This window comes from Musa acuminata, chromosome BXJ3-6, assembly GCF_036884655.1.
Source record: "Musa acuminata AAA Group cultivar baxijiao chromosome BXJ3-6, Cavendish_Baxijiao_AAA, whole genome shotgun sequence".
Classification (NCBI taxonomy): domain Eukaryota; kingdom Viridiplantae; phylum Streptophyta; class Magnoliopsida; order Zingiberales; family Musaceae; genus Musa; species Musa acuminata.
In genome coordinates, this window is record NC_088354.1 from 8,246,376 (window position 1) to 8,263,594 (window position 17,219).

The following is a 17,219-nucleotide window of genomic DNA, read 5'->3' on the forward strand; positions in this document are numbered from 1 at the left end:
TGCCTGCCTTGGTCGCAACAGGGGGAGTCGGCAGAGAAGAGAACAGAGAAGGCGGTTCCTGATCTCGGGAGATCGCCACGTTATGCCTACTTAGCCTTCGCCTGCTCCAATGCCCTCTCCCCTTCCTGTCTCCCGGAAGAGTACGCGTTGCCTGGTCGGCACGGGATCTCGGATCCCGGTGATGAGGGCATACGCTTCTTGGATTGACTCGGCTCTGCCTGCACATCGGTTTGGCAGGTTCAAGAACCCTCCCTGTCCGTCTCCTGTCTTTTTTTTAGTCGAGTTTTCTTTGAATTTGTTGTGTGAATCTTGAGGGGTCTTCTTCCCTTGGGATGTTGATGGAGTTAATGTGAGTTGGGGCTTGGATCGATCCCTTGCACGAGTTTAGCTACAATTTCTCGCTTCAGGGGGTCATCCATTGCCCCCTAGAAATAAAAGCATTTCTGCTGATGAGTTGATGTGGGAATTCTGATGACGAGATATCCTGAAAAGCCTCACCTTCTTCATTTTAAACATAAATCTCGTAGAATTGCATGATCTGTAAATTTGCATCAGATGGTTCTTGATCCCATTATTCTGAAGTGATGCGACGTTGTTCGAATCAGTAAAGAACAGTGAGAATTTTAATGATACCACCAATGAGGCGTGTGTATTTTTCTTGTTCACAAAGTAGTATTGAATACTGGAAATTGAATGTTTTATTTACTTCCTAATGTTTTACTACTTATACCTCCAGGAGGAAGCCCAGGGAAGATGGAACACCTTACTCAGGCCAGGTACCTCTACTTATGGAAATTCAAATGGAGAACACTAAATCCTTTAATGAAACTGGCTAGTAGTTTGAGGAACCATTTCAGGTTGCATCTTGGGTTTTGCTTATACGAGCATCCCCTTGTCGGAGAGTATGCTCTATCTGAGACAAATGGATCTTCTCCCTTATGGTCTATGGTGACTCAGATATGGTAGGTTATATTGTGGGCCTAATGTTGCTTCTAAATAAATTTTGATGATCAGAAAAGAACATATGGATGGTTATGGGTTCTGATGATTTATGTATTGAACTGTTGCTGATAAGAGGGAAGGTATTTACATTTGGCATTATGTCATCCTATCATTGTTGTTCAAGTAATTTGAATGAATTGTTGCTTTCTCATAAGCTCAAGGTGCCCAGCAGTAGACTTTTCAGCTATGCATTCAGCACTTCTTCATCTACCAAGAAGTTAAAGTAGTGATTATCCCTTTGCAGCCAAACCTAGATTGAAACTATGTCTAAAACATAATAGCTTACATGCCATTTTTTGTGGTTTGCCAAGGAATTTTTTTTTATTCTGGGTTTATGCTTCAAGGACTATATTTAGTTACTAGTAATGTGAAAATAGTGCTTGATTTGTTTGATTTAAGTGCTACTTTAGTCGTTTGCAAAGTAACAATGTTGGTTGCCTTTGTATGTACATATGAGAAGAGCTTCAAATTGATTCTCTTGGTTGTGTTAACTTTTTACTTTGATAAAATGGCAGGTTAAATAGGGAACCCTTATTTAAATTCAAGAAAAAAGGACAAGGATGGCATCATCTTGACGTCCACAGTTGCAAAAACACAGTTGGACTCGAAACAGTTAAGACAATGGGTAGTGAATATGGGATACATAATGCTGATGTTTCTCACCCGTATGATGCGTAGCTGCAGGTGATCTCATATATGCTATTAAGGGAAGCAGAGTCTCTTTGTCATGTATCTATGTAGAGAACAAGATGAGAACAGATAACACTCGAGGAACCAAAAGTCCTATATAATCTTCCTCGCCACCGTTCCAGTCAGGTATCCTATTATAACAAATTTCCATGTCTTTGGTTTTTCTTAAGCAATTCTTTGTTATCATCTCAATGAAAAGTGGCTTTAACTTCTAGAATTGTCATCCAAGGTTGTCCTAGCCCTTTTTTTTTTTTGGTGATATGGGAGTATCTTGGTCTGGTTGAAATTTACACATATTCGAAGGGTAAGAACCCAGATGACAAGGACCTGATGATCCTATTTTCCAAGAAGAGAACTGTGGAGGTCTTTCTGTAATAGGATTCACAAAGACCTGATAAAACAGTTTAAATAGCAAGTCTTCTCACATTCATTTTCTTCTCAGACTCCCAAGATGATTCACTTTCTAATTGAAACATGTTGGTCTGGGGTTCAAGTGTGAATCACAAACCATTCTGCTCCACCAGAGGCTCCCCAGTCTTCTCTTAACAAGACAGTGGAGGCTGCTGCCCTGATTGTTGCCTCCCCAAAGGCCTTCCAATCTGCTCTCAACAACGCAGTAGAGGTTGCTCCCCCTATTGCTGCTGCCCCTAAGGCTCCCCTCTCCTGGGCTGGTCTCCTACATCAAGCGCAAGGCACCAACTCCTGGAAGCCTAACGCTGCATGAGAGGAGAATATTTAACGCATTTAGGCAAGCTCAAAGTTGTTCCCTGTTCTAAATGATGATGAAGTGGATACAGCAAAACAAGAATGGAGAACAAGTTTATATGAAATTTTTTTGGTAAAACTCCTTTGGATTCCATTAAAATCGCTCTTCCTAAACTGTGGCAGTTGAAGAAATCGATCCATGTTATAGACATGGTCGGTGGTTTCTTTTGCTTTAGATTTTAGTCGGAGGAAGAGAAGGATACTGTGCTCACAGGTGGTCTGTGGTTTTGGACTTCGGAGGAGACAAGCCTTGAGTCTAATTCCATAGAAGGAGAACTTCCAACTCCTTAGGGAGTTTGTTAGATTCGTACCCATCTAGGTACAATTTCTTGGGATACCCCCTTGAATTCTTACAGTCTAACATCTTATTCCAAATCATTGCGATGATCAATAAACCCCTCAAAATAGAAGAAATCACATCTAGGGGAGTGAGGGAAAAGTTCGTCAAAGTATGCATCATGGTTGATCTCTCCTCCCTTTTCCCTCATCCCCCCAAGGGGTGTGGATTAGGGCTAAAGGAGTTCCTTTCTTCTAGAACATGGACTATGAAAACCTTCCTAGTTTTTCTCTTATGGAAGGATAGGTAATAAGGCATAGGGTTGTCTTTAGAAGCTGTGTCGATGCCCAAAATACATAAAGAACCAATGTCTAATTCCGGTAGGGTTTCGACAAGCGGCCACAACACACAAGTGAGGGAGGGGGGAAGGAACATTAGTTGTACGGACCAGTATCCATGGTCCTGTAAAAAGTAAACCCAGGTTGAAAGCGACTAATCCCAGTTCAACCCAGACCAAGGGGAACTAAACCCTTTGGTAGCATGACGAAGTCAAAATTTTATTGACAATGCTGGGTTTATGGATTTGGGCTTCTACAACCCTTGCTTTACTTGGTGCGATAATAAATTTGGTAAATTGTTGTTGGGTTTCTACTGTTATTGATCGGGTTCTTGCTAATAGTTGTTGGCTTTCTACCGTTATTGTTGTTGCTGTTTTCCACCTACCTCATATAGCTTCTGATCATGCCCTTTTACTTATTAAAGTTATTTTTGAGTATGCTAGGAAGAGGGAAAAAAAAAAGCTTTCTACTTTGAGCCCCACTGGTTTGAGTGCCCTAGTCTCACCTTCATTGTTCAAGATAACTGGCCACTTCAGGGTAGGATGGTTACACGGTTGATTTCTTTGTCCACTTCTGGGAGCTCCTTAAGTTTCCTATTGAATCGGCCTTCAAAGAATTACATAGATTGACTGTGATTCCTTAAAGTTGAGGGAAACTACTCTAATTTTTAATTCCTAAGAAGGATATCCCTCTCAAAATCAATGACTTTGACGAATCAAACCTCTTTTAGGCAACCTCACCAATCAAGAGCAATATGCTCCTTTACAAAAGCATTTCTTGTCCCAAGCTGGTAAAGTAGCATTAATAAACTCTCTTTTTAACTCCATTCCCTGACATTCGATTGTTAGTTGTTGGATCACCAATAAATTTGCTAATGATATCTCCAAATATAGCAAATCTTTTTTTGGGGGTGATTCTTCTTCACATAGAAAGATCAGACTCTTCAGTTGGGATCATGTTACTGCCCCTAAAGATTCTGGTGGGCTGGGGGTGTGGGACATTAGCATAGTCAAGTATGCTGTCAATGCTAGGGGCATTCTTCCTATCCTCAACAACTCCAACTTCCTTTGGGCTAGAATCCTTATTGCCAAGTATGACATCCCTGACCCTTGGGCCTTGGACCATAGAAAAATCTCTCAAATCTGGAAAGGCATCAACTACACTATTTATTGTGTTAGAGAGAGTCTTAGGAGGGTAGTAGGAACTGGGCAACACATCAGATTATTGGATGACCCTCTCCAACATACCCCCAAGTAAATGGTCCACTTTCTTCAATTGTGATAGGGTTAATGACTTACATTCTGTTAAAGATCTGTGTGTCAACAGAACTTGGAATATTCAGCTCCTGCTAGATATCTTTCATCTCATCTTGGTTGGCAAGATCACAAGTATTCACTTGGCCCTTGAGTCCGATGATGATGATACTTGAGTTTGGAGTTCTCACCCTCAGGGTTTGCAATTTCTAAGAGCATATATATAGATAGTTGAGGGATAGACGAATTGATCATAGGAGGGGTTGGGATGGCTGGAACATTGTGTATAATCTGAATGCTCTTCCTAGAGTTAAAAGTTTTCTTATGAAAATTCCTTTGGGGAAGATTACCTATTTCTTTGTGTCTATCAAATGTCATACAGTATTATGTGGATCAATATTGTCTTGGTAATGATGAATGTGGTGGACTCGCTGAGCACATTCTCTTTTCTTGCAACTTTGCTAGATCTATTGGGAACTGCTTCAAACAAAGCTGAGCTTCAATTTCTCTTGTATGGCAGAGTGGCTTAATAGAGATTGGTGAAGGGAAGGGGAATAACAGGGTAGATCAACTTCTTTTCAGTATTGCCTTGATTATTGCTACCTCCCTCTAGTATATCTAGAAGAACCGGAATGATTCTAAGTTAAGCAATCTATCATTCCCATTCCATTGTCATTTGGTTTCAAATCTTGTCTTCCAAGTGCAATGACTATCATTCTCATTCCATTGTCATTTGGTTTCAAATCTTGTCTTCCAAGTGCAATGACTATCATTCCCAACGACCCGGGAACAATCTCCCCTCACTGTTTCAATACAGATGTGCTTCCAATTCTCCAACTATTTTCGTACAGATTCTATTTCTAATTTGCTTTCTGATGCAGGTAGCGACAACTGCTTTACTGATGGGAGAGGTACCAATGTGAATGATTTAAGCTCCACCCACCAGCCTTCATCCGCTAATCAAGCTGAGTGCATTCAACCTCTTTGAGAGCGTTTTGCGATGGATCTTTTTCAAACCTGGATGTAATTGCAGAACCGGTTATTGCTTTGTGGATGGGCATGACACTATAATCACTCGAGGAAGCAGTACACATCAGGCCTCCACCCCACTCCAAGCGGAATGCTGAGCCATTTGGTACGCTCCCACCAAAGCTTCACAAATGACTTACCGTAATATCATTGTCAAATCTGACTCTTTAGAGACTCTGCTGATTTGTAATAAAGTTGGTCGACATGTATTTGTTGTCAACTCCAATCAGGTAAGATTTTTTTGCCTTCCTCCAATCAAGCAAAACTGCTACCGTTCCGGTTCTTACTTGAAAGTTGAATTTTCTTTTAACAAAATTCTTATTTTTCTTGTGCTTGACTAATTGCAGATACAAGACAAGGAACATATGGGCCGGGAGCCTCCTTTTTTCATAAGATGAAGGTGACATTTCTGACATTTTCTCCATATAAATCCAACCAGAGAAAGTTCCTCGACGAACAAAGCTGCCTAAGAGTTAGCTCCGTGTATGGTAAGCAATCCCAGACGCAAAAGTGAACCTAACATTTAACATTCCATCATCATCCACAATTTTTCCAGGGGAAAAAAATTAAGCTCATAACATCCATAACGACAAAGGAAATTACACCGGTGCAGCCCAAGCAGTCACCATCTTCTAGCCAACAATACAAAGCACGCAACACCAGGGAGTGAGCCTGTGTCTGTGTGTGTGTGTGTGTGTGTTGCAGGCAGCCACTGCCTCACGCACCTATACAGCACTGGAAGCAGCCCATAAACTTCTTCCTCCCCTGCACCACAAAGACAAGGCACGCAGTCAAAAAGAAAATTTCAAACCCGGAGAAGTAAACAAGACTTTTTGAGCAAGGAGAGTCAAACGATAGATTGAGTTGGCAGTCGTTGAATACAGTCGAAGTCTAAGCATTGGATCAAATATTCAAAATCCCATTTCGGAATATTAGAAGCTGACACAAAATTAGTGTGTAATGCAAACCCAAAGATCTCCATCTTTCAATCTTTGGCAGATTGATGAATCTGGATCCAACACACCATCATCAAAAAGTACTGCACAAAGCCCACCGTTATCAGATCACCGATCAAGCTGGTACATAAACCATTCCTCTGATCAACGGATCACTGTAGCCTTTCCCTGCTGCCTACTTGCAAAGGACCAAAGCGTGAACACGACGGCCAAAGGTCACGTCCAACCCGATGATCACATGTTTGGAAACGGCTGGCCAAACGCTTGATTTCTTTGTCGCATATAGTTTAAGCCTCTGAACCATATAATCGATACTGCAAGGCCCTAATTGGCGTAGGAATTGAAATCTCAGATTCCCCTCCCATGATTTCATTTACTCTCAACAAAAAATCTCGACTTTGTACTCATTGCCACTTCAACATCCAACCTTTTGTTCTTCGAGTAATATCAGGCGATTCATCATTTCTTGATCCTTTACAAGATAGTATTTTCTCGTGCTTTTGTTAGAAAATTACACTGATTTTTCTCATTACTTCGTTTCTTGGAAAATCTAAGCCAACTATTTTTTTTCTTCAGATGTACGATTTTTTCGAGTACATTTAAATAATTATGTTATTGGGTCGAGTTTTTTTGAAAAAAAGAAAAAGAAAAAAAGGGGAACAGGAATAAAAAAACATAAATATAAAGAAATTAAAGATGAGGGGGGAGAGAGAGAGGGAGGAGAGATTAGAAGGGTACGGTGGGGGAGCCGCCGCGGTGGTGATGGATGGGGCGGCGTTGGTCGTGCTGGGGAAGACGGCGTTGAGCCTCCTGCTCCTCCTCCTTGTTGCCGCCGTCGGAGCGGAGCCTGTTGCTGGTGAGGAGCTCGTCGTCGTTGCCGAGGCTGACGCGGGAGGGGTTCTTGTTCTGCTTCCGCATCTCCCGGATCTTGGTGAAGTCCATGGAGTAGTCGGGCACCCCGTTCTTCATGTCCCACTCCCCGAACGCTGGCACCGACATCCACCCACTGCCGCCGCTATCACTGCTATGGCTCTGCGAAATCCCCATCCACACACCTCTTTTTAGTATCTCGAGCGAACAAATCATGAAACCCTAAGATCCGAAAACAAAGAGGGCTGAGCGAGTCACCTCCTTGGAATCGCCCATGACGGAGATTTCTACGCAGCTTCAGATGGGGCGGAGAAGAAGACCGCTAAGGAGGAATCACCAGTCGTTTCCAGCCCTGTACGTATAGTACCTGTTGGACGTAAAAAGTGGAAGCGAGATGGTCGTGATTCTGCTGGGTTTTCTCAGAAGATGTAGACGAGGACAGGGGAGGCCTCCGCCTGCGTCGCTGTCGTATGGAACAGCTGTCAAGGTGGCGTCTTCTTCACGGCAGTCTTCGTCTCGTCACGCCAACCCTCCGTGTGTGTTCGGGCCGGCGCCAGCGCTCACGGGAGGAACGCTTCTCATTGGGCACCAGTCGCTGCGCGCACCGACGACTCTGGTCCCCGATATGGCTGGCCTATTCCAAAGCATCCTCAGGTATGTTATATTCTTGCAAGTATTTCTTTTACTGCATTACATAATTATGCAAAGTTATTCTCTTCCTCCTCTGACCATTTTAAAGATGATAACTTAATAGAAATAATTCCTTTATTATTATTTTAGTCATATAAGTATAATAGAAGATATTTGATTTAAGAAAATGGATATATTATTAGGTAGCAAATTATTATACTTGAAGGTCAGGTAGGGAGGTTAATGTGACTTTACGAAGGATCATATTCTCTCGATCTAATTCTTATATTGGGAAGGAATGTTTCGTCCGTTGTCACACAGACTATTTATTTATATTCCCCACAATAATACATCCATCCATGTGGTGGTTGGGAACACTCGACAAGATGAGTTCTTCTCACCATTAAAGACAAATAAATTAATAGGAAGAGGAATGTAGATCAATAATTTTTTCATGTACTATATTCTTCAACTATCGATAAGAATAAAAATAGAGGCACTCAAAATTAAATACTATTTGGTCATATTATTTTTTTATCGAATTATAAAGTTTAATTTACTGTAAATAAAGATAAAATAATAATATTATTGAATTTTTGTGGTCTTGGCAAGCCTAAGGAAAGTGGAACGAGGACGGCCCAAGTTCAGATGGGCTTGAATTAATTCAAGATCAAGCTGGGTTTCTATCACAGTCCATTTTGTGTTTGTGATACGAAATACAAGTTGAGAAGATACTAATAATAATAATAATAATATTAAGACATAGGGTAGAGGTCATCATCGATGGTTTATGGAGACCGGTTAGCACGGTGGCAGAAAGGGATTTGGTATGTTTCTGCCGACGTGGCACGTGATTATTGGTGGCTTCTCATGAATGATGGATTTTAGATTTACTGTTCGATTTTTTTTTTATGCTTATTATTATTGGGTTATGGTTGGCGGAGGATGGAAACTCGTGGACGAAGCAAATCCAGGAGCTCTCTGCCTACACGTGGCTGGCCTGGAACGGCCGGCGATCACAGCACGACTCTTGAGGCACCCTCAAGCCCACACATTCGCTATCCGTGTTATCTCCGCCCGCTTAAACCCCCCCTCCTCACTCACTCCACAATAAAAAGAAATACAAATACCAAAATATATGCGTTTTCACTAATACCCTCGACTTCAGAAACAACCACCGAAATACCACCTCCAATCGCGCACTTTGGAACGCCTTATCTTGTCAGGAGATCGCGTGCCGTTCGTTCGATCATTTCTGGTCTTTCTGTGATTATGTGAAAGTTGGGTGGTATAGTTTCGAGTAATTCATAAATTAAAGGGGACAGAAAACAAAGAAATCGATCCGTTTCTATAAATGCGTCGTGCTCAAACCATCGGGCGGATGGGTGGTGGGTTTTTTACCGGCGAGTTCTCGCGGCGGAGAGCGCTCGAGGGATTCCTGGCTGCCCTCCGTCGAGGTCTTCTCCTGAATCCCTAGTTTTCTAACCCTAGCTTGCGGCCAGTTCGGTTCTTTTTGACGCCGGCAATGGATCTTTCGAGCAAGCTCCAGACCCTGGACCTCCGATCAGGATTCCTCTCTGGATCGCCCCTTTTGGACGCTGGAAAGGCGAGAATCCTGCCGCGGGCTTGTCCCTCCTCGGTTTCTCCCGCTCTAAGTAGGCGAGTTGGCGTGTCATTTGTGAAAAAGACCGGCTTTACTAACCCTAGGATCAGAAAGCTTGGCGTTTCGGTCAGGGCCGCCGTGGATACGGCCATCGTGGATTCTGACACCACCGCCGACCTCGAATCCCTCTTCTCTGAGAGCGCCGTGGAGGACGCGTCGGCGAGGCAAGGAAGGAAGAGGTCGAGCACCGGGGCGTCGAGCGTCTCGTCGGGTGTTAGATTAGAGAACATCAGTAAAACCTTCAAAGGTGTGACCTTGCTAAAGGACGTCTCCTGGGAAGTGAAGAAAGGGGAGAAGGTTGGGTTGGTTGGCGTGAATGGCGCAGGCAAAACAACCCAGCTGAGGATAATTGCTGGATTGGAGGAGCCTGACTCCGGGAATGTGGTCAAGGCAAAGGAGAACATGAAGATTGCGTTCTTGAGCCAGGAGTTTGAGGTTTGCCCAAGCAGGACAGTGAACGAGGAGTTCTTGAATGCTTTCAAGGAGGAGATGGAGATTGCAGAGAGGTTGGACAAGGTGCAAAGAGCATTGGAAAGTTCTGTAGAGGACCTAAGCTTGATGGGAAGGCTGCTGGATGAGTTGGACTTGCTTCAGAGAAGGGCACAAGATCTAGACCTAGACGAGGTGGATGTAAAAATTAGTAAGTTGATGCCTGAGCTTGGTTTTGCACCAGAAGATTCTGATCGGTTGGTAGCCTCATTCAGCAGCGGTTGGCAGATGAGAATGTCACTTGGGAAAATTATACTTCAGGTACATTTTAGTTGCCATTTATAGACACTCTAAGGAAGCTAATTGTTCTTGTTCTCTGATTCCTGATATGTTCATTTTGATCACTACAGAATGAAATGTTGAATCAATACCAGTTATTCATATTGTTGCATAGTTATTACATAAACTATTGGCATGAAGAGTGAAGATTGGTACTTGTCCTAAAAGAGATGCGTCTTACTTTTATGTCTATGGTTAAAAAAGAGTGGTTATAACGATAAGCAGTTAGATGGAGTCACTAGGAATAGATTCATTGACGACATAGATTTTGAATGGTTGGCTATATTTATAATCAGTTTGGAGAGTAAGATTATCAAATTTGGCAAAATCAGTGAATCAAATGTTACAAACCTTGTTTTCTTACTAAGTAGTTATCATTCTTTGCCTAAAAAACATCATTCAAATTATTGCAATTCCTTGACTCATCAGGACTAGAATCTCTACGCATTTGTTTATTAACTACAAATTATGGTTATTGCAGGACCCTGACTTACTGCTTCTCGATGAGCCAACTAATCACCTTGATCTGGACACAATTGAGTGGCTGGAAGGCTATCTTAATAAGCAAGATGTGCCAATGGTTATTATATCACATGACAGAGCTTTCCTCGATCAATTGTGCACCAAAATTGTAGAAACTGATATGGGAGTGTCCAGGACATTTATGGGTAACTATTCTGAGTATGTGCTAGCAAAAGCAGCATGGGTGGAAGCCCAATATGCAGCATGGGAAAAGCAACAGAAGGAGATTGAGCATACAAAAGACTTAATAAACAGATTAGGAGCTGGAGTTAATGCTGGACGTGCATCCAGTGAAGAAAAGGTAACCACTGATCTTGTTCCGGGAAACATTTACACAAATCCTTGACCTTGTCCTCCCTCCAGAATATCTCCAAATCATAGAGGTGCTGCTAATGTTTCTAGAGTAATGATCATGCATCTTATAGTGGCTCGAGTAATAACTCCGTTATTCCATCTGATAACAAGAACATTCGATTTCAAAATTCACATTTTGGCTATTTTTCATGATAAAATGCACAAACAACCTAATTATTAATAATGTAATACAAACAATACAATACAGATATGTTACCATACAGTAGGTTAACAGTCCTCAAGTAATATGTTACAAATCCAGAAGGTCAAACATTGAAGTACTGAAGGCCTTGATTATATTGGATGACCTTTGTGGAATTTGACAGGTTCACTATGTTATTTGCTATAATTAGTACATATTGTGTCTGTAGTTTCTAGTATATTGAGGTTCAAACGATCTACATGATTTAGCTTTGGGTTACGTGTCATGTTTGTTTTTTGACTCTTTCTGACAATTACCACATTTTGATATCATGCCAGAAATTGGAGAAACTTCAAGGAGAAGGACAAGTTGAGAAGCCTTTTCAGAGAAAGCAGTTGAAAATTAGATTCCCTGAGCGCGGAAGAAGTGGGAGAACAGTCTTAACAATTAAGAATCTAAATTATGGATATGATGATAAGGTAAGTAATATTTCTTTGGCAATGTAAATATGGTGTTTAGCCATAAGGGCTTCCTTTCTTTCAGAAAGAAACAGAATTTACAGATCAGTAGATGTGCTCTGTGTGTGGTTTGGGAGATCATTCTTCTTATCCAGTAACTATATTTTTGGTTTAATGTAGCAGGTGTTGTTTAAAAGGGCAAATCTTTTAGTTGAGAGAGGTGAGAAAATAGCCATTATTGGGCCGAATGGATGCGGAAAGAGTACTTTGCTTAAACTAATTATGGGATTGGAGAAGCCTCAAGGGGGTGATGTTCTGCTTGGGGAGCATAATGTGTTGCCAAATTATTTTGAACAAAACCAGGTAGCTTATGGTCCATCTCTTCAGTTGCTCAGTGATGCGACTTACAGTACAAAAGCTAGCATGATGTTGTTGGTTTCAGAAATAAAGAATAAATGCTTATAATTTTGCGACTTAGAGTAGCATTCTTCATCAATTATGTTCTGTTTCATGGCTACTGTTTCATGTTTGTTCGAAAATTAAAGGATGTGCATTATAGCCAACCAGGTCTTGGTAATTCCTTCTGGTCAATTGCTTTCTTTCTATAACAACTTCAAAGAGGTTGTTTAATTCACAATTCCTTAACAGGCAGAAGCACTTGATCTGGAGAAAACTGTGCTAGAAACTGTTGAAGAAGCTGCAGAGGATTGGAGAATTGATGATATAAAAGGTCTCCTTGGCCGTTGTAACTTCAAATCGGACATGCTTGATAGAAAGGTTTCTCTTTTGAGTGGTGGAGAAAAGGTAAGTAACCTGGTTGTAGTATTTTCTTACTCTCATATGTCATTTCAATCTTCCACTTTTTCTTTTTTTAATTCAGTGGAACTTTGCTTTATTTGTAAAAGAGAGGTAACTTGAATCATAACTAGATTGGTCTCAGTCATGTTTGCCAATTTATGTTATTTTCATGTTTGAATTGTTAGACTAAAGTCTACTGACCTCTATATTGTTCTTCTCTACAAATTACATTTTCTTGATAATATGATAGAGTAATATTCCCCAGTGCAACTACCACCAACAATAATTGAGTTTTTGAGGATGTTCTGGTATGTTAATGTCATGCGAATCTATCAACATTGGGCAAGAGATCAAAAGACAATTGTAACAGCTGAATGTACATCGAAGAGGTTGCCTTATTTCTTATGTGAAGATCTTTTGGATTACTGTAGATGTAACTATGATATAATACTACAGTAGTGATAAATGTAATGTATATATATTAATGTGCAAGAATATGAAACACGATAGTTTAATTGTTGTATTCATTATGGTACCATTAGCTGATTTCTGACCTTCTGAAATAGAATTAACAAAGTCTGCTTGGAAGTCCATGAAGTGAATTAGCTTCAGTTCTTCTGACCAATGATCGTCGTTTTTCTTGGACGAGTACAAAGCGGGTGGCACATACCGGTCTGAACGCTGACTGATACGCGGTCTGGTCCGCCGTATAAAAGGGAAGTGGGAAACCCTAAATCCCACTTCCGTGCCGCCTCTGCTTCTCACGTGATCCAGTATGCGGGCCCACCCCGGTCCAGTCCGTCGTACTTTCATCATTCATATACCATTTGCTAGACTTATATGTATTAAGAAGCATCATGTATGTGCATTGTATCTGCATGTTCATATCGTATTGAATGCAAGATATTCCAACATGTGCTTACAATTTTTCTGCAGGCACGACTTGCTTTTTGCAAATTTATGGTGAAGCCATCGACTCTTTTAGTTTTGGATGAGCCAACCAACCATTTGGATATACCATCAAAAGAGATGCTAGAGGTGTCCTTTTCAACCTTTGATCTCAGTGTCACACTACTATATTTTACATTGTTAGCAGTAATTGACTTGTTATTCTTCTGAAAATTTTATTGTGATGGAACAGGAAGCTATATCAGAGTACCAGGGGACTGTCATTACTGTTTCTCACGATCGTTACTTCATCAGACAGATAGTCAATAGAGTAGTAGAGGTGAAAGATGGAAGTCTTCAAGACTATGCAGGCGATTATAATGTAAATATCTTTACTCATTCATTCTTTGGGTAGAAGAAAGATACTTTCTTATGCAGATATCTATATGCTTTACCTTGTTATTGCTTTCCCTGCTAGTCTGGTGAGGCTTCATCGAAAAAAGTTCATTAATTAAGGCATATTACCATGTCTGGTCTGCAAGACCTGTTTTAGATTTCCTGTTGCTTTTAAATTTTTCATAAACATCATTAAGTTTGAGCTTCCTCATGCAAATTACTGATCTGTGTCTTTTCATTGTCAAAGCTGGTTAATTGATTTTGTTTATTTATAGCAAAATAGAAGCATTAATTATATCCTTTATCTTTTTTTACAGTATTATCTGGAAAATAACCTTGAGGCTAGAGAAAGAGAACTGGAGCGTGAGGCCGAGCTGGAAGAAAAGGCTCCAAAAATAAAAGCCAAGTCTAAGATGTCGAAGGTGAAAATTTTCTGACTGTTTAACAATAATGTTTAGGCAGTGGCATTTTCTCTGACACAATTTTGGCTATTGATCTTTTATACAGGAGGAGAAAGAAGCCAGAAAGAAGCAAAAAATGTTGGCTTTTCAGCAAGCGAAAGCAAAATCTAAAGGACTGAAGAATGCAAAGCGCTGGAAGTAGAAGAATGCAAAGCACTAGAAGTCGAAGACTGCAGCACTCAGAAGAATGATGCATGGTGCTCATATGATGATGTCATACATATTTATGCATAACAAAATCTCAACACTGTAATTAAAGATGTACATAATACAGACACTTCCAGTGAAGTACATACATGACTTGGGGGCTAATCACTAGTTGCCCTGGGTAGAGTTTCAACCTTGCTCATGCATCTTGGCTAATCCTATTGATAGTTTATCAATCTTAAGCAAAGCCTCTCTTACTAATCTTTCAGGTTGCAAGTTTCCAAGAGACTGCGTTGCAATAATCACTCTTATGGTGCTAGTTACCAGCTGCTACTTTGTGGTTTTCTCGAATGTCTGGAATAATTATCCTTTTATTTGTGTTAAATGATTTTCCATATTATGATGACAACTCCATCAGTGTCTTTGTCCATGAGAGGCCACCAACATTGGTTGTAATCAAGTTAACTTGTTATGTTGTGACAGGCATTTAAATCTCTGGTAGGTTTTGGCTTCCTAAGCATTATCCTGGTTTTAGTTTACAAACCATGGAGGATCAGTGGGGTACTAGTAAGGTTTTAAATCATAGAGGATTCTCTGATTGACACAGCATGAATTTGGATGTTAATGTGTAACAATAGGGTATTTGAGATGCTGACTTCTTTAAGTTTCCCTGAATATGAGACATCTGAATATGGATTGGATCTCAGATTCAGTATTAAGTAATAGTTCAGGATCACTTGGTTTTACTATTTCATTGAACCCTTTTCCAATTAGTTGCATATTGGTATGCATAATTGTCACAACATCATTATGTATGTTCTTATTGCTACCAGTATATGAACTGCAATAGAACAGTCATTTGCTCTATGGATAAGCTATAAGGGTAACAACTTTGAATAGTTCTTCTTCTCTACAATCTGCTCAAGGAGAGTGTAGATAATCATGCCATCCACTTGTAACAAATAGATTATTTGTCTTTGCATAAGAGCTGTGTGTGTGTCTCCTTCCACCTGCTCTCTTGTTTGAATCATTCAAAGTGTGCAAGATGAGCCATGACACAAGCATGACTTCTACCTCTTAGAAAATGTAACCTTAAAAAGAAGAAGAAAAGCCATAATTTTGTGGTGTCATGTCATGGATGACTAGGTGTGTGCATTTGTTTGATGTTTAACAGCTTAGCTTATAATGAGGCCAATTTGACCTTGAAAAAGAAACTAAATGACATGCTTTCAAAGTCTGGTAGATCATTGAACAGGCTTTCAAAGTACCATTTGCCATGACCTACTTGATAACATTTGAATCTGGTTTTATAACAAGTGAAGGACTTGTTTTACTTTTAAGTTAATTATATGAGTAAACTCATTGGCATGCTTGGATTAGCACCCTGTGAGAGTGATGCATACTATTCAGTGGGTGTTTTCTTCACAAAGCTGGTGAGAGTGATGCATACTATTCAGTGTACAGAATGGCAGTTGCCAGTGGACTCCTCCAACCCTCATCAGCTGAATCACATCAATTACTTTGGACCAAATCAAAAGATCAATTACATCATCTTTTATTCATGGACATGTTGCAGAAACATGACATCAGAAACAAGGACCACATCCACTTTATGATTGTTTTGTCATATTCCTCTGTTGGAGCAGGAGAATCCCATTCTGAAAAGTGCAGCCTGCTGGGCAATGAGAGTATAACTTTCTCTTCATGTTCCTCAGATCTTATATGCATAAGGTTTACCTACAGCTACTAGAAATTTGATGGCATTTGAGTGGCAGCTGTAGTCATATCATCTTTCTTTACTGTCATTGGCAGTGATGATCATATTATCCTTTACTGAACCATGTGCTCTCTTCTATTCAACAACATAATCCAAGGACAGAAAAGCAACCCACAATTCATCATGAAAATTTCTGCATTAGCATGAAACAAAGTACATCATTGCATTCATTTCTGTCAGTGACACAAAAAGTCAAGCTGATTCCAGGCTTAAACAAAAAAGATACAACTCCAGCAAACCTAAGCAAAGTTTTGCTTAACACATTTGAGTTCCTGACTTCAATTAAACTATGTTTCCAACAGTGACAGGGAGTTTGAACAGCACAAAGAAATATGTGAACTGTTGAGTATATATGATCAAGACTTCAATAATGCTGAGGAAGGAAGCCTCATAAAGAAAGCTTCATTATAAATGCTGAGGAAGACAAGAATGGCTTGTGTACCATTCCAAAGGCCAAAATAAGAGATTAATTAGGTGACATCAAAGAGTTGAAACATCCATATTAGGTTGCTTTCAATATTAAAGGACAGGACTTGACATTGATAATAACCCAGCAGTGCAAAGTTAGAACTACATAAGCAATCAAGGACCAATAAGCTTAAGCTGCATTAATCATACTCATGTGATGCAAAAAAATGACAATGGCTACATGTTTCATACATATTCTACACAAGAAATAGTACACAGTTCTTCTTTTTGGTTGCCCAAGTTGACCATTTATTAGCATCTGACAGCTCAGAACTGTAACAGATTGTGCAAGATCTTGTGGTTTTCTATGCTTCAACAGTATCCATGAGCATCTGATCTACGAATCCTGCCAAACTACTTGTTGATCAACCTTAGTGCAATGCCACATTCCTACAAGATGCAAAGTCTGGCATCTCACATGCTTTTTTATTGCTTTCCACCTTATTTTCCTTTCTTCAAATACCATATTTTGAATCTCAGCAAAGCTTCAGCTTAGACTGAAACTTCTGACTCTTCAACATATCTCAAGAATGTCACTTTTCTTTTGAGTTGTGGCAGATGGTTCGG

The 17,219-nt window shown here is 40.3% G+C and overlaps 2 protein-coding genes and 1 long non-coding RNA gene across 9 annotated transcripts; 2 read left to right on the forward strand and 1 right to left on the reverse strand.

Moving 5' to 3' along the window:
* Positions 1-3: 3 nt before the first annotated feature.
* LOC135640417 (uncharacterized) lies at positions 4-7,042 on the forward strand. Of its 6 annotated transcripts, none has more exons than XR_010497312.1 (6): positions 4-237; positions 737-962; positions 1,518-1,818; positions 5,207-5,584; positions 5,702-5,842; positions 6,887-7,042. It is a non-coding gene; the product is annotated as an uncharacterized LOC135640417 (long non-coding RNA). The 6 variants fall into 6 exon arrangements; XR_010497315.1 differs by lacking the exon at positions 6,887-7,042 and having other exon boundaries at positions 5-237; positions 1,518-1,614; positions 1,681-1,818; positions 5,702-5,838; XR_010497313.1 differs by lacking the exon at positions 6,887-7,042 and having other exon boundaries at positions 7-237; positions 5,207-5,460; positions 5,550-5,584; positions 5,702-5,838.
* LOC103987471 (uncharacterized) lies at positions 5,856-7,807 on the reverse strand. The gene is made up of 3 exons (XM_009405787.3): positions 7,439-7,807; positions 7,049-7,342; positions 5,856-6,119 (listed from the first exon to the last, which is right to left on the reverse strand). The coding sequence occupies exons 1-3, from the start codon at positions 7,454-7,456 to the stop codon at positions 6,072-6,074; spliced, it is 360 nt and encodes a 119-aa protein (XP_009404062.2). The 5' UTR covers positions 7,457-7,807; the 3' UTR covers positions 5,856-6,071.
* A 1,365-nt stretch (positions 7,808-9,172) lies between these two features.
* LOC135640412 (ABC transporter F family member 5-like) lies at positions 9,173-14,600 on the forward strand. 2 transcript variants are annotated; one of them, XM_065154811.1, is made up of 9 exons: positions 9,173-10,223; positions 10,723-11,064; positions 11,598-11,738; positions 11,898-12,080; positions 12,366-12,521; positions 13,452-13,553; positions 13,657-13,785; positions 14,117-14,221; positions 14,307-14,600. In XM_065154811.1, exons 1-9 carry the CDS (start codon positions 9,336-9,338, stop codon positions 14,400-14,402), a joined length of 2,142 nt encoding a protein of 713 aa, XP_065010883.1. In that variant the 5' UTR covers positions 9,173-9,335; the 3' UTR covers positions 14,403-14,600. The 2 variants fall into 2 exon arrangements, with proteins under 2 accessions (XP_065010883.1, XP_065010884.1); XM_065154812.1 differs by having other exon boundaries at positions 9,174-10,223; positions 11,901-12,080.
* Positions 14,601-17,219: the final 2,619 nt, after the last annotated feature.

Coding starts and splice junctions, on each gene's coding strand:
- LOC103987471 (XM_009405787.3), bottom strand. Junction 6,120..7,048: donor ACCGCGGCGGCTCCCCCACC/GTACCCTTCTAA, acceptor TTTGTGGTGCAG/GGGAGGAAGAAGTTTATGGG.
- LOC135640412 (XM_065154811.1), top strand. CDS start 9,336: ATGGATCTTTCGAGCAAGCTCCAGACCCTGGACCTCCGATCAGGATTC. Junction 12,081..12,365: donor ATTATTTTGAACAAAACCAG/GTAGCTTATGGT, acceptor ATTCCTTAACAG/GCAGAAGCACTTGATCTGGA. Junction 14,222..14,306: donor CCAAGTCTAAGATGTCGAAG/GTGAAAATTTTC, acceptor TCTTTTATACAG/GAGGAGAAAGAAGCCAGAAA.